At 37.5% G+C, this 14,144-nt stretch overlaps 2 protein-coding genes and 1 long non-coding RNA gene across 3 annotated transcripts; 1 reads left to right on the top strand and 2 right to left on the bottom strand.

Annotated features, from left to right (window-relative positions):
* Nucleotides 1-31: 31 nt before the first annotated feature.
* LOC145222880 (uncharacterized) lies at nucleotides 32-2,034 on the bottom strand. Its single transcript, XM_080089112.1, has 3 exons — nucleotides 1,337-2,034; nucleotides 1,162-1,234; nucleotides 32-1,101 (listed from the first exon to the last, which is right to left on the bottom strand). The coding sequence occupies exons 1-3, from the start codon at nucleotides 1,979-1,981 to the stop codon at nucleotides 542-544; spliced, it is 1,278 nt and encodes a 425-aa protein (XP_079945238.1). The 5' UTR covers nucleotides 1,982-2,034; the 3' UTR covers nucleotides 32-541.
* A 743-nt stretch (nucleotides 2,035-2,777) lies between these two features.
* On the bottom strand, nucleotides 2,778-13,097 carry LOC145222877 (uncharacterized). The gene is made up of 18 exons (XM_080089108.1): nucleotides 12,827-13,097; nucleotides 11,889-12,013; nucleotides 11,566-11,689; nucleotides 9,862-9,912; nucleotides 9,632-9,805; nucleotides 9,258-9,343; nucleotides 9,077-9,159; nucleotides 8,642-8,749; nucleotides 8,054-8,169; nucleotides 7,406-7,479; nucleotides 6,998-7,130; nucleotides 6,324-6,402; nucleotides 6,187-6,254; nucleotides 5,582-5,745; nucleotides 4,093-4,215; nucleotides 3,789-3,852; nucleotides 3,661-3,731; nucleotides 2,778-3,537 (listed from the first exon to the last, which is right to left on the bottom strand). Exons 1-18 carry the CDS (start codon nucleotides 12,932-12,934, stop codon nucleotides 3,117-3,119), a joined length of 2,172 nt encoding a protein of 723 aa, XP_079945234.1. The 5' UTR covers nucleotides 12,935-13,097; the 3' UTR covers nucleotides 2,778-3,116.
* LOC145222881 (uncharacterized) lies at nucleotides 7,473-8,778 on the top strand. The gene is made up of 2 exons (XR_013859394.1): nucleotides 7,473-7,573; nucleotides 7,927-8,778. It is a non-coding gene; the product is annotated as an uncharacterized LOC145222881 (long non-coding RNA).
* Nucleotides 13,098-14,144: the final 1,047 nt, after the last annotated feature.

The raw sequence follows: 14,144 nt of genomic DNA, 5'->3' as shown, positions 1-14,144 counted from the left end.
ATTTATCTACACCGTTAGTAAGACGCACTCGTAAAGCTCGTTTATATTGACAATAACTAACTAACTAGTAATAACTCCGAAAAAATTGGCAAATATTGTTTTCATCAAAATTTCGGTTGCAACAATATGCGTCACACATCACTGAACACGTCGGTAGATATCAATTTTTGCGTTCGTAAAAAACTGTATAGAATGTCGTTTTCCACATTTAGTTTCCTTTTTTACGACGAAAAGTCATGCAGTGTAATATTTAATTTAGTATTGTTTACACAAAACATGCCTACAGAAAAACAGTGTTCGCATTCCAAAACCTTGTGTTCTGTGCATTATTATTTGAGAAATAAAAAACCTTCTGGAATTTTGGGTGCAAAGACAATTTGCTACGAGTTTTCTTCTTCTATTTTTACGACGAAAAGATATTCAGTATAATATTTATTTAGGGATCCTTTACTCAAATTCTGCAATAACTACCAGTGCGTGTATTTGTTAGTTAGGAATAAAGACCTCTGGGATTTTGCAATCACAAAAGATAAATTTCCAGTTACAAGTAAATCATGAGTGAGTCACTGTTCATTTTTAATTTCGCAAGCAATGCACATGGATGGTGGAAAGTTCTGTCTCTGTAACCATAACAAGATATGGAAGCACCAGGCCGGCTGCATATATAACAAGTTCTCCTTGCTGATTCACGTACAGATTGAAACAAACCAAACAGTTGCTCTCCAATGGCGTAAACGCCGGGTGTCCAAACCGCGCACATGGAATGGACCCAGATTTGGCTGGTGTCAAACTGGTGTCGGATTTGAATGGATGAACTATCACTGCACTGTGTTGAATAATTATTGTGTTCTATATCCACTGTTGGTTCAACAAACACCATTGTGTTAATTTTAGGTACATGTGGCTTATTGGAAACATTGTCTGCTTGTGATTTAAACCTAATGTCTCGGGTTACTCCAGGAATGTGGAACTTTTTTACACATGTTGAAGAGTGTCGCTTTTTATCGGATTCAAGTAAGATGTTATCAACAGTTTGCAACATGTGAAGACGCGGAGACAAGTTCTGGATGGATTGTGTGGCATTCTGAACTGTAGCAACATCTGAATTGCATAACATAAATCAGGTTTAAATGCTTTTAAAAGAAACCAAGCAATATTTACCTGACATGTGTGCGGGGTGATTAGATGATGGGTGCCTCGCTGTTATGTAACAAGTATTGTTGTCAAAGCAAACCTGTAAAACAGTAATTACGATGGAAATAAACAAACAATACCCACAACCTAAACAAAAAGCAATTGCTTATTTTAGAAGAAAATAAAAATGTTGATAATGTACCTCACAACCAGAATTTTTGTAATCTTTTTTCTTCCTGTTCAAATTTCCACCACAACCATCAAATAATTTAGCGGCTGCATCATATCTATCCATTACATCGTGGTAAGTGGGCCTGTATGGCCCATACAAGTCTCCAATTTGTGGAAACAAATTTCCCGGTAACCCACACAGTGCACATAACACTACATCAGATGGAAAAGTTTGCTTGAGTGTTTCCAAAAAGTTTTGTGCCCGACCTGTCTGCTTTGACCCTTTATTCTCCAAGCAAGAAATGTGATGTGGCATTGAAATTTGGTTACCATCACAACTTGAGTGGGATGAGATGTTCTGGGTGGATTTCTGCTTATTCATTTGTTTTGATTTTACTCGATGTGTTTCAATGCATTGTTTTGTTTTTTCTAGATTCTTTTTTTGAGAAGAATTTTGCTTGGACACTTTTCCAAAGTCTGATCCATTGTTGCTTTTCAGTTTTGATGCTGACTTTCTGTTTTTTTGCCTTGATCTTTTTTTGGTACATTTTTCTGATTTCTTTTCATTCCCACAGTTTGCTAACGAGGAAAAGGGTGTTACCACCGCAAGTTTTGCAGTGTCACCATCAGCATTTGCTATCTCAGTGTTGCTAGCTTCATCGGAACTTTGCATCATGCCTGAAAGCTGCAACTAAAAAATTAGTCTTTGTTACAAAAAGGTATTTACACAGAAAAAATATAGAGTATATGCATTTGTTATGTAGGCTGTTATATTTGCATCTCTCTCTACAACAAATTGAACAATACAATACATTCCCATTTACAGTTCACTTTACACTCAAGTATGTAAAGCTAGAACCAAACCATTCAACCGCGACCTGTTCATTGGTGCGGAACCATCCTTAAACAAACAACTTTATCCCTCATTTTATTGCTTTTGCCCTTGTTTGCGACAGTTTATAAAGTAGGTTCAGCTTGATAGATCTTTAATTCGTCGTGGAACGTATGAAACAAAAGTGGTGAAAACAATCTTCGCGACGTAACTAGGGTGGCCAGACCTCCAAAAATGTAGTATCCTAGCCGACAGTAGTTTTCGGAATTCTTTTCCTGGAGACTCGAAAGTTTACCTTGACCTGTTTTCTGTGCTGCTCTTGGTGCATGATGTAGCCTTAACTGATCAGGTCGACATGAAAGGTAGCTTTAAAAGCAAAACCCCTGTTAAATGACAGGATCGCCCCAAAACTATACATGTTCATCAGCTTTGGTGACCTGCCAAACTTCGTCATGTAACAAACTGCACTTTTTTAATCTGTGACAGTTATGCAATTAAAAAAAATGGGTCTATTTCAGTTGGTAACATGTTACAAAATGCTAAACAAATTATAAACCAAGGTTGGTGTCGTCAAAGATATTTATTGACGCCGTCAGGAAAGCTGATGATAACCGCTCGACATTTAATTTATAAAACAGGCTCAAGTTCAAAATTGTATTTACAAAATATCTCTTTGGAGGTAAAAATTTTGCACGATTTGATAAAACGTTCATTTGATTGATAGTAATAAGTTTAACAAAGCGTATCAAATTCGATTAAAATGTGAAAATGATAAAGTTTGAACAGAAAGAACCTGTAGTGAGATTCAAATTTTTATCAGCCGGTTCTGTTACAAAACATCCATTGACAGTAACCAGTAATGCTAACCGATTCGTTGATCTCATTAAATTTCGTGGGACGGTTCTATCGAACCGGTGCGAACCGGCTGAATCCCACCACTAGAAAGAACTGATTTCAAATTGACGACAAACAGCTTCAATCATCTCAAAGGCCGTCGAATGTTCATAGGAGGGCCCGGGGGTAAATCATGGCGAATTATGGGACCAGGGGGAATCCTGGGTCCCAACATGGGGGCTCTGTCATCGTGGGGGTATGGGAATCTCCCCATTTGCCCCCTAGGTGGGGAAAACCCTCTTCGGTTTGGAGGGGGTGAATGTGGGGGTCGCACGGGGTCAAATCCTGGACGCATCGGGGGGCGGTAAAAATCAAAAGTGGGGCTGAACCGGCGCAATGGGGGGCTATGTCCGTGGTACGGGGGTCTTGTAGAGTAGGGGGGTGAATAACGGGGGTGTTGTGGGAAATGTTGGCCCATGTATGGGTGCGGGGGTGAATATCGGGGTCGGTGAAATCCACGGTCGGGAGGGTTGTCGGTTTCACGCGGGCCTAGCGCGTACGGATCCCTAAACAAACAAAACGACGTCAACACAACAGGTTTATTGCAACAAAACAACAACATAACACAGTGGAACTTCAACGCTGGCTGTAAATCATATGAAATGTCTGTTATCCAAATGTTTTATGACCTGTATCTCGGCGGCATCTGCGGCATAAAAACCGGTTCAACTTTCACATTCCGCTTTTCAGGTCCGTCCACCTACAAAACAACGCACATGAAACCCGCAACAAACTTCAGCCAGCTTCAATCACTCACCCGTAACGAGTCTGGGGACGGCATAAAAGGTCTGCGCTGCGATTGATTCGGCGACAAACTCGTCCTGGAAGGAAAAAGTTACAAATCCTGGTAAAATGATTCTGGTAATCATTCCCTGCTCTATTGCCATTCTTGTAACGGTTTGTAAATCACAACTTTGGGAAATGTTCATTTTCAGATTTTCAGGGGAAATGTTCACCAGTTGACAATCTTATAAAGAGCTTACAAGAACTATATTTCGCTGAAAAGCATCTTCAGTGCGTGTAATGAATATGTCAAATCATATTGACAGTTTATTCCCAACCTGAAATAATCTGATGACGTCATTTGCCGCAGGTCACGTGACTCGGATGGAGAACCGTCGCGAAGTTTCGATTTTTGGCGTTTGTGTTTTTTGCTTCGTTTCTTTTTTCGCTTTTTACGGGATCTGAAACGGGATTAGCAAAGCTCGTTACAATTTCTCATCTACGATCTACAGAAGGGGTGGGCAAACTTTTCAGCGCAAGGGCCGCATTCAAAAGTTCTTAATCTTATGGGGCCGCATTGTATTTCACCAACGGCCCCCCAATTGCTTGCTTGTTTTTTTTTTAATAACTGGTGTAAAGAATTAGGTTTATATCATGTATATACGATTCAAAGTTGCTTAAAATGCTCATATTAATAATTTCTGACTTGGTGCATAAGTTTAACTGAACGGAGCTAACTGTTTATGACGTCATAATCGGTATTGTGACGATTGCGGTGCATGTTTATTCGCATTGTTTGCAGACAATAAGCGGATAAAAAGCCTGGCGCATGTGCTTCTTAGGATGGTAATCTTTTTTTCAGTCTCACGAAATCTGTTTTTAGCAGTTTGAAAATCAAAATATTTGGCAAAATAGTTTTAGTTACGTCACGGCAGCCAGTACATGTATTTTAACATACATGGTCACGGCCGCACAAACTCGTCTACGCGGCCGCATGTGGCTGTACGGCCGCAGGTTGTGTACCCCTGATTTAGCTCAAAATATTAACATAGTACATTTTCAGCTATGTGCAAATACGTTTGTTGTCACTTTGTTTGTACAAACATTGGTTGAAACGCTACAATTAAATAAAAAAAATAAAGCATTTGTTGTAAACAAACATTTGTTGCAACATAGGCTGCACCACGTTTTTTTGTTAATAAATTCCTTGCGCCAACATTAAACAAAGCGAGCCGCTTTTAGTATCCATCTTAAGTGTCGTGGTCTGTGTTAATGATTCTAAACCCGCGTTTAATGTCCGTTTGCAATGTACTGCAACAACCTAAACTTGATCCAAAGTGACCAAAGTTTTGGCGTCAACAGTACAAAGTGGGCTGTATTTGAAAACGTGAATGGCTTTTACTTTTATCGAACGAAGAAATTGTTTCAAGTGAATATTTGCATAATAACGTGGCAGAAACAGCAGACCAATTCACGTAAACACCCCCGGTATTTTTCAAAACTACGCCTGTGGTTATAATACTACTCAGCGTTGCTCGGAAACTTTCTCTTTAAAATTTCCCAACATTTGGCGGGCCGCATGAACTCCTTTGCCGGGCCGTAGTTTGCCCACCCCTGCTCTACAGCTTGTCAATCTGGGCGCGCTCAATATAGAGGTGGGGTTGTCCGTTAGGTGGGGTTGGTGAGCATTCCAACATCTGAACGATTACTTGCGCGCCTGAACCATATACAAATCTAAAAAAAAACTAAACGGGATTCGTCCCTTAGAGTGTCCTGGGTTCGAACCCCGTGAAAAAAGTTCAATTTATCCTCAACACCACAGTAAACCTGGAGCGGTGAACTTCTTCCTCGTCACTCTCGACCTCACGTTGCGATTCCACGCTTGACTGCACCTGACCACTGTCGTCACTGCTGTCCTCGCTACTGCTCCTGTGGCGCCTCTTGTGGTGACGTTTGTGGCGTTTTCTCCGCTCTGATGTAACTGTTACTTCCTGTGACACAAAGTTAGCTCACATGACACAAAGTTACCTCTAGTGGCACAAGGTTACCTCTCATGACACAAAGTTACTTCTAATGACACAAAGTTACCTCTAGTGACACAAAGTTACCACAGTGACACAAAGTTACCTCTAATGACACAAAGTTACCTCTTATGACACAAAGTTACCTTCGCATGACACTTAGTTACCTCTAATGACATAAGGTTACTTATCATGACACAAAGTCACCTTTTATTACACAAAGTTATCTATTTGCCTTTTAGGATTCCAGGTTACCTTTCATGTCACAGAGTTACCCCAACTATAAGTGCGTAGTTACTTTTGCAACTGAAAACCGGCAAATCAAGTTCACAGTGCAGTTTTCCAAAACAAAACATGAGCTACAAATTTCAGACTCAAGTTTCGAAAAGCTTGTCAGAAAAACTTTCCAACCTGGTTCAAGTTTTCATCCGGCTCTTCCCTCACTTCGTCCACGACAACAACTTCTTCGTATTCTTCCTCTTCTCCGCAAACCACAAAATAAAATTAGTTTTTCGTCCATTACCCCCCAACACACAATAATTTTTTACCCTGTTCTTGATTTTCAACGATGCATTCTTCAACAACAATACTCTCCTCTTCAACTTCGATGAATTCGACTTCGTGAATCTGTCAATACATAAGACCGCATAAGCGACGTGAAGCATCTTTGTAAAAACGAATTTTACGAACATAAATTAAAAAAAAAAAGTTATTTTACGAACATAAATTTAAAAGCCATCTGTTAAACTGCGCCATAACTAACAATACCATCTGTTAAACTGCGCCATAACTAAACCGCATCAACTATTAAATGTTTTTAGCATTACCGAGTACTCGGTACCGAGCATCGCTGTTTTTGATGCTCGGTGCTCGGCCAAGCAGTTGCACAAACTGACCCGAGCGTTAAATTTACATATTCATGCCCTGCTAACATACAAAACTAGTGTCCGAAAAGGCATCCAAGAACAAAAACGACTGTGTTTAAATGCGTTAGATCGTCGAAAACGTGTCCTGTGACATAAGGGACTTTGGAAAACTAAAAAACTAGCGTGGAATTGGGAATGTTTGTGATGTCACAATACACCGAGCACCGAGAAATTTTGCTAAAATGGGTCGCGATATGAAAACCACTTATTTAGCAGATTCGGTGCATCGCTATATATGTGTTTATTTTTAAATCCCAGTAATTATTATTTTGTTGTAATTACTAACATTTACTCACACTTTCATCGAAATCTTTGTTGACGTCGATGATCTGAGCGACTTCCTCCTCAAAATTGTTGCCGGATTCAATTTCAGATTCCAGCTTACCAGCGCCACTAGTGTCGGAACTGATATATTCAAGCTTTTCACTCCTGAACACAACAATTATTAAAATATTTTATTTGAAATAATTTCTTTATGTTCTCCTCTATTTAACCTTCGTTGACAATAATATTTGCGGTTTTTAGGAACGATGCTTGCAAAGGCGAAATATACATCTTTTTTTAACAACTGTGTGTTTACTGATTTTGAGTCAGAAGCATTTTCTTCTTTATTTTTTTATTACCAATTTCTTCATGATTAAGCAATGAAGCTACAAAATATCGACAACATTATTATTTTTATATTTGATGAAACTAAAACTTACTCAGCATTACTTTCAGCCGAACCTTCATCAGAATGACGAGCAATGTTTTCGGGATCGGACTCAAAACTCGAATCCTAAACCATAAAAAAGATTGGTGCAAGTTTAATGAGGAAAATAACAGCCCGTGATGTGGCCTTCATATCACTGATGATTGCATGAGGATTTGCGGTACGTTTTTAACAATAGAATGCCACTTTTTCTATCTATTTAAACGGCCCAAATAGACACAAAAAGCGAAATGACATAAAAAATAGACATATAAAAAGTATAGACATAAAAAGTTGCTTGCTATATTGTTCAAACGTTTTGGCAAACGCTCATGCAATCATCAGTGATTTGGGCCGTTATATTTGTCATTGAACTTATGAACATATTGGTGTATAATGTCCCAGATCAGTACAAGTTATAAGAAGTGTAAAACAATTTTACCCGTTTTATTAAACAGAGTTTAAACAGAATTTCTGACATTTCTAAAATGGCACTTATAACAGAAAATCTTAACAGGTAAAAAAATATTTCAGAAAGAACATTTCTCCAAATTTACCCTCATCACGACAAAACGTACAACAATACCCAACAATGTCCATTAACAGCCGGGATTTATTTGTTCCAATGTCAGTTTGTCATCACAGTTTTGCTGAAACTTACGTTTTTATCGGACTTGCAAATACTTTCTGAAGCCTCCGATTCTCCGCTCACGGCCACATTTTCACTTTTTTCTGGAGGAGTTCTAACACTGGATTCTTCATCAGGAGTTTTCGGACCTAATTCATCAATTTGCAACATTATGTTTGTCATGTATATTGAAAGCAAAGGTATAGCAACTAAATGGTTGATATGCTGATATAAAATGGAATTACTTTGATTAATATACAGTTGGGCAAAATATTTAGTTGAGTTGAGTTGACTTCACTTGGTAGAAGAGAAATAGTGACACAATTGCACTGAACAATCACCCAGCCAGAAATAGCTGGCAAAGTTAAAACACTATGGAGCGCAAAACAGTGAAGGGCACAATTGGTGGATGATGGCTGAACGTGCTGCAGCTACACCATGTTATAATGCGTTATGTGACTAGAGCTCACAAGAAAGTGAGGTTAGGGCATCACGGGTAAACTAAGCTGAGAGGGGGGTGTGTGTTAACAATGACAGTTGCAAGAACTTTTACTAGATTGGAAAATTTCATTTAAGATATATTAGTTTATCAACACGAAAACTTCCATTCCCCCAACCCACCTGCTTGTGTGTCGTTTTCATGGTCTGAATTTTCACTTTCCTTGTCAGAATTTTCACTTTCATCAGTGAAGGCTTCAATGTGTGCTGGGTCTATCGATGGGGATGTACCTGTCGTTAAATAAAAATGTTGTAATTCAGGTGTTTGAAATTCAGACAATATTTTCAGCTTATATAGTAATAATGTACTAGTAAGTTTAAAGATAAGGAAATTGTTACCTAACGTTAAAATGAATTGCCTCCAAAACACACACCTTAATTTTATCGGGAAAAGTTTAATTTTCTCTGATAATAAACAATATTAAAAATATGTTTTAAAGAATAAAAGTCTTGGTTGTTTGGTGATAATTATATTTTTTGTAATGTTTACATGAAAGTATATAAGCTATTTGACTTGAAAAAAAAATCGAAGTAAAAATGGCACAGAAGTTATTTGACCTGCATGGGGACTAGAATTGATTTCTTCTTCTTCTTCCTCTTCCTCTTTTTCTTCTGCTTCATGTTCTTCAACTTTTGTTTCACTGTCAGAAGCAAAAGTTACAACAAAAACGCACAGAATTATTTTTAAAGCAAGACATTAGGTCAAAATTATCAAAACTAAAAACAACCAAGAACATACGAAAGCAAGTTTGTGATGTTCGAACCCATCAAGGATTGGATCAAATTGCGAAGAGTGTTGGCTGCGCTCTCTGGTATAACTGGGGCCTGAGAAACATGAGAAACATGTAAAAAAATGAGGATTCTTGTGACGTTTATTGCAAATGAAACAATATACAAGCAGAATAACTTAAATTACTTTTCAAAACATTGAAACAACACACTACATGGTGCATTTTCAAATCAATCAAAAAACATTAAAAAATAAGTGAGGATTTTTGTAATGTTAATTCTGTTACATTTATTGTAAATGAAACAGTACATGCGATAACAAACAGAATCACTTCAAAAATTACTTTCCGAAACTCAAATTTATCAAACAACAAAAATTCCAACCTCTCCTTCTGTTGTTTCATCCTGATTCATCCCCATTAAATCGTTGCCACTCATTCCAGCAGTTTCTTCAGCCAGTTTTTCATCGTTCAAAACTTCCGGTATTTCTTCATCTTGGACCAGTGGCAGAGGGGGTGTAGGGGGTACGGGGGAATTCCCTTCCTCATTCTGAATTGTCTGAAAGATTTTACAAGAATCAACAAATGGCTTCTGACGACATTTACCACCTTTACCTCATCCATGTCTTCTGTATCTTGGTTTTCATCAACTTCTGGTAAGTATTCCTGGATTCAAGAAAACTTTTATTATCTCATAAAAAAAACGAGAATCACTGTCTTTTTCAAGTATAACTCTAAATATGGATCAGGTTTCTAAAGAAGCAGAACCAGTATTCTTAAGCATTATCGACTGATTCGGTTTCGTTGGAAACCTGTTTCCATATTTAGAGAAGAACTTATTATTGAGGTACACAAGACACAGACTTAACTAGAAGGGTGGCTTAGCACATATTGCCCTTGCATATACACTATAACACATATTTTCTACACTTATTTTATATTAGGTCCCATATCATCCATTGTCTTTTATAACCTTGGCTGTTTCTGCAAGCAAAAACTCATGGGTCCCCCACACATGCAAAGTTGTAAATAATACATTTCAAGAGATAACCATGAGAAAGTCGGGTGTTGTAAGGTAAAACACAGTGATTGGTACTGTGCACAAATAAATATGCTTTATGGAGTACAAACTATTTAAATTCAGTGCATTTATACATTTTTGAAGGTTTTTCTATTTTATGGTCTGTCTGAGAAAAACGTGTTAAACAGTGAGAAAAGAGGCTAAAACACAATAATCAGCTCCTATAACACAAATCAGCGCGAATTGCACATGACTGTTGGGGGCTAGTGGGGTAAATGTTGGGGCTACAGGGTTGAACACAAGAATCAACACCTATAAATGCACACTCTACAAGCTGTCCAAATTTCACTCAATTCTGACATTGTTAAAAAATTGACCGATTTTGGGGGGCTAGTGGGGTAAATGTTGGGGGCGACAAAGTTGAACATAACAAACAATAACTATAAGTAGCACATTCTATAAGCTGTCCAAATTTTATCCAATTCGGACAATGTTTAACAAATTCAGTCTTTAGGGGGCTAGAGGGGTAAATATTGGGGCTACAGGGTTAAACACAACAATTGAAACCTAAAAATGACAAATTATACAAGCTATCAAAATTTCATCTAATTCCGACACCGTTTAAAAAACTCACCCATTTTAGGGGTTAGTGGGGTAACTGATGGGGTTTAACACCCAAAAGTATAAAATATGAAATCACAATGACCCAATTAACAGTCATGTAAAATTTTATCCACTTCTGACAATGTTTAAAATTTTGACCACTAGAGGTGCTATGAGCAACATTCGTCAACGCTTCTGACGTCATAAGGCTGTCACCACCCCTCTAACTGTCAACTGCAAAAACATCCACCAAGCAACCCACAAACATAAGTAACATATGTCTGGTTGCCTTTATAACATCACACAAAACTAATGTTTGTGGTGCGCACCAACAACATTTTACATTTTGGGGGCTAGCGGGGTAAATACTGGGGTTGTCATGACAAACGAAGCAGATGGCACATCTACATAACTATATCTACCATCTGTGAAAGTTTCAGCCAAATCCAACAAACATTTCATGGCAAAAGAGGGTGGACAAACTTCAGGGAGGAAAGAAAAAAAAGAAAAAACAAACAAACAAATCGAGCAAAATCAAGATGTGTCCCCTTCAGGGAAGGGGACCCATAAATAGTAGCTTTACTAGAAAACAAATTACCAGCGTCTGATTAATAAAATGAATACGTTTTATTCTACTTCGCTGGCAATTTGTTTTCTAGTAAAACTTATTATTGTTTGGTGATTATTGTCTGTACCTTTTTCAAATCTTCCTGATTTTCAGCAATGAAGTCTGAAATTTTAGGCAGGAACTGTGTGTACATTTTTGCATCCACAACTTGATGAAGGATGTGTTCAATTCCAGTGTTTAACATTCCTGATCTGCCATAATAAAGTATTTTTGTTTTACACTAAACTGCAACAAATTCAACAGACAGAAGACAAGTGTGAGTTTAATGATTTGATTAACAAGATTTATTTTTTATATTTATATTACTTTGAATACTTGAATTTAAATGACCTTCAATATATGTTTTAAGAAGGTCTGATTTTAATCGTATTTGTGTGATAGCAAACTTACTGCATGACTGAGGCTCGAACTTTCGCCCTTAGTTGGTTTTTGTTTAGTGACGGAGTCCATACTTCCGTTGAAAGAAGAGCGTTCACATAATTTTCAACCCTTTGTTTCAGGTTTTGAAATGCAGGCTAAGGAAAAAAACATAAAATCGTAATTAACTAACAATTGATTGGGACATGGGCAGTGGCGTAGCCAGGGAGGGGCCAAAGGGGCCATGGCCCCTCCCAAATTTTCAAAGTTGTACATTGATAAACTTTTATTTAGTGTAGTTTCGTCCCTCATCATTGTGGTTTCGTCTCTCAACTATCAAAGGAATATATAAATTACCAAAAATGACTTTTGTCACCAAGTTGTAAGCCGAAATCCATGCTTTTTTAGTTTATGCATACATGGAATAAATCAATAAAGCGTTTGGCTGTCCCGTCGAATCACAGTTTGGCAAGTCATGTTTTTGGTAACAGCACGCCAAACGTTAGCAAAAAGTTATATTAGACAACAAATTATTTGGCCCCTCCCAAAATTTTTGGCTGCCTACGCCACTGGACATGGGACTTATGCTGAGCGGCACACTACAGAGAATAACACAACCTCCAAAACTAGATTAAAAGCTACTGAAACCTAAATCGAAAATCTAGTATATATGTTAAACAGAATAACCTGAAACGTTTCCGAGATTATTGTTAGGTTTTTTAAAACATCACAAAATGAAACACAGCAAAAACAGGATTATTTTTGACAGGATTTAAAAACAATAATTGCACGAAAAGTGTCACAGAATCAAGAATATTATAAGCATTACAGGACAGAACATCATACACACTAATTTGTACTCGAACAACTTTTTACAAAAAACAAATCACAATAATTGATTTTGTGTTAAATTTGTTAGTGATTTGGAATACCAATAAACACAACTTTATGATAAGGTGCACCTTGGTTACCTTAGTGTCAATGTCAGCCAAACAATCCCGCCTCATTTCATCAAACATTCCATTAGTTTTGATTTTTTGTACAATTCCTTCCACCAATTCAGGACTTGCGTCAATCATATTTAGTGTGTTTCGATCTCAATTTTGATTTGTATAAACTGGAAACATTTCCAACTTCTGCATACCAGGGCACTGGTATGTTTTATCAAATTTTTGCAAATATGAGATTTTTCTGCAAATATTCTACAAAAGTTACTTTTCATAAACGTTCCTTTTATAAATCTTAAAACTGTGTGTTTGAAGTTTCAATTACCCAAATATAATTTAATGCTTCGAAATTTCTGTGAAAACAGGGACGGCCCCTTACAATAAAACATTTTTCAAACGCGAAAATCTTCTCCACTGCATTGTCCAGTGTTTCTCCACATTTTTTCAACTAAATCTCTAAAAAGAGCAAAATTTCGACATAAACATGACTTTATTGTGATTTTCCTGTGTTTTGTGTACGATTTTGCATTGTTGTAAAATTCCCAGTGATTAAACGTGATTCCGAGAAAAATGGGCTGCAATATGACGAAGATTTGCAACATAAGCAAGGCTTGGAAATTCGGTAAAATATTCTGTTCAATACATATCAAACGCAATACATTAGGTCCATAGTTTTACATACAACTATGCTAGGTCTAATACGCGGCAAACGTCACCATGCAAAGATGAATATAAATTCTTAACTGGGATCAGTCCTGAGAAGCGTTTATATTTTTATCACCAAGTGAAGTTACATCGTAAACCTGCAAATTGAAATGTTAAACTGTTGCGCGTAATTGTTTTACATGTTTTTCTTATTTCAGGAAACCAATTGCTTTGCTGTGAACAGAGCAATCCTCAAGATGGACGAGTGGTAAGCGCATCCGCCTTGTGTTCGCAAGGTTGCGAGTTCTAATCTCGTCTCAACTATGCAAGTATACTTGTGTTCGCCGACGTTGCTCCCATCCCAGTGGAATCTAACAGATTAAAGATTGCTTAGCAGCTGACTTTTATCTGAGCATAATTAATACATTCAGGCATTGACCCTCGAACCGAAAGTAATATCCAAGTCACACTGAAACTGTCCGGCGGTAAACCGTTCCAACAAACGTCCTACCTTAAAACATAAATTAGAGGTTTTATCACGAAATAAACAAACTTATTTGCGAACTCATTGGACTCGATGCGTTGCTCGGTATTGAGTGTGGACAATAATAAACAATTTACATAGGGTTAAAAACTTGGTTAAATTTGTCACTGGATTTTGATAAAATATGTTTTTGAAACACTGCGCATGTTTTCT

Source organism: Phallusia mammillata, chromosome 4 (genome assembly GCF_965637545.1).
Source record: "Phallusia mammillata chromosome 4, kaPhaMamm4.hap1.1, whole genome shotgun sequence".
Taxonomy (NCBI): Eukaryota; Metazoa; Chordata; class Ascidiacea; order Phlebobranchia; family Ascidiidae; genus Phallusia; species Phallusia mammillata.
The sequence above is the reverse complement of the archived record's forward strand: the minus strand, read 5'-3'. Positions and strand labels throughout refer to the sequence as shown.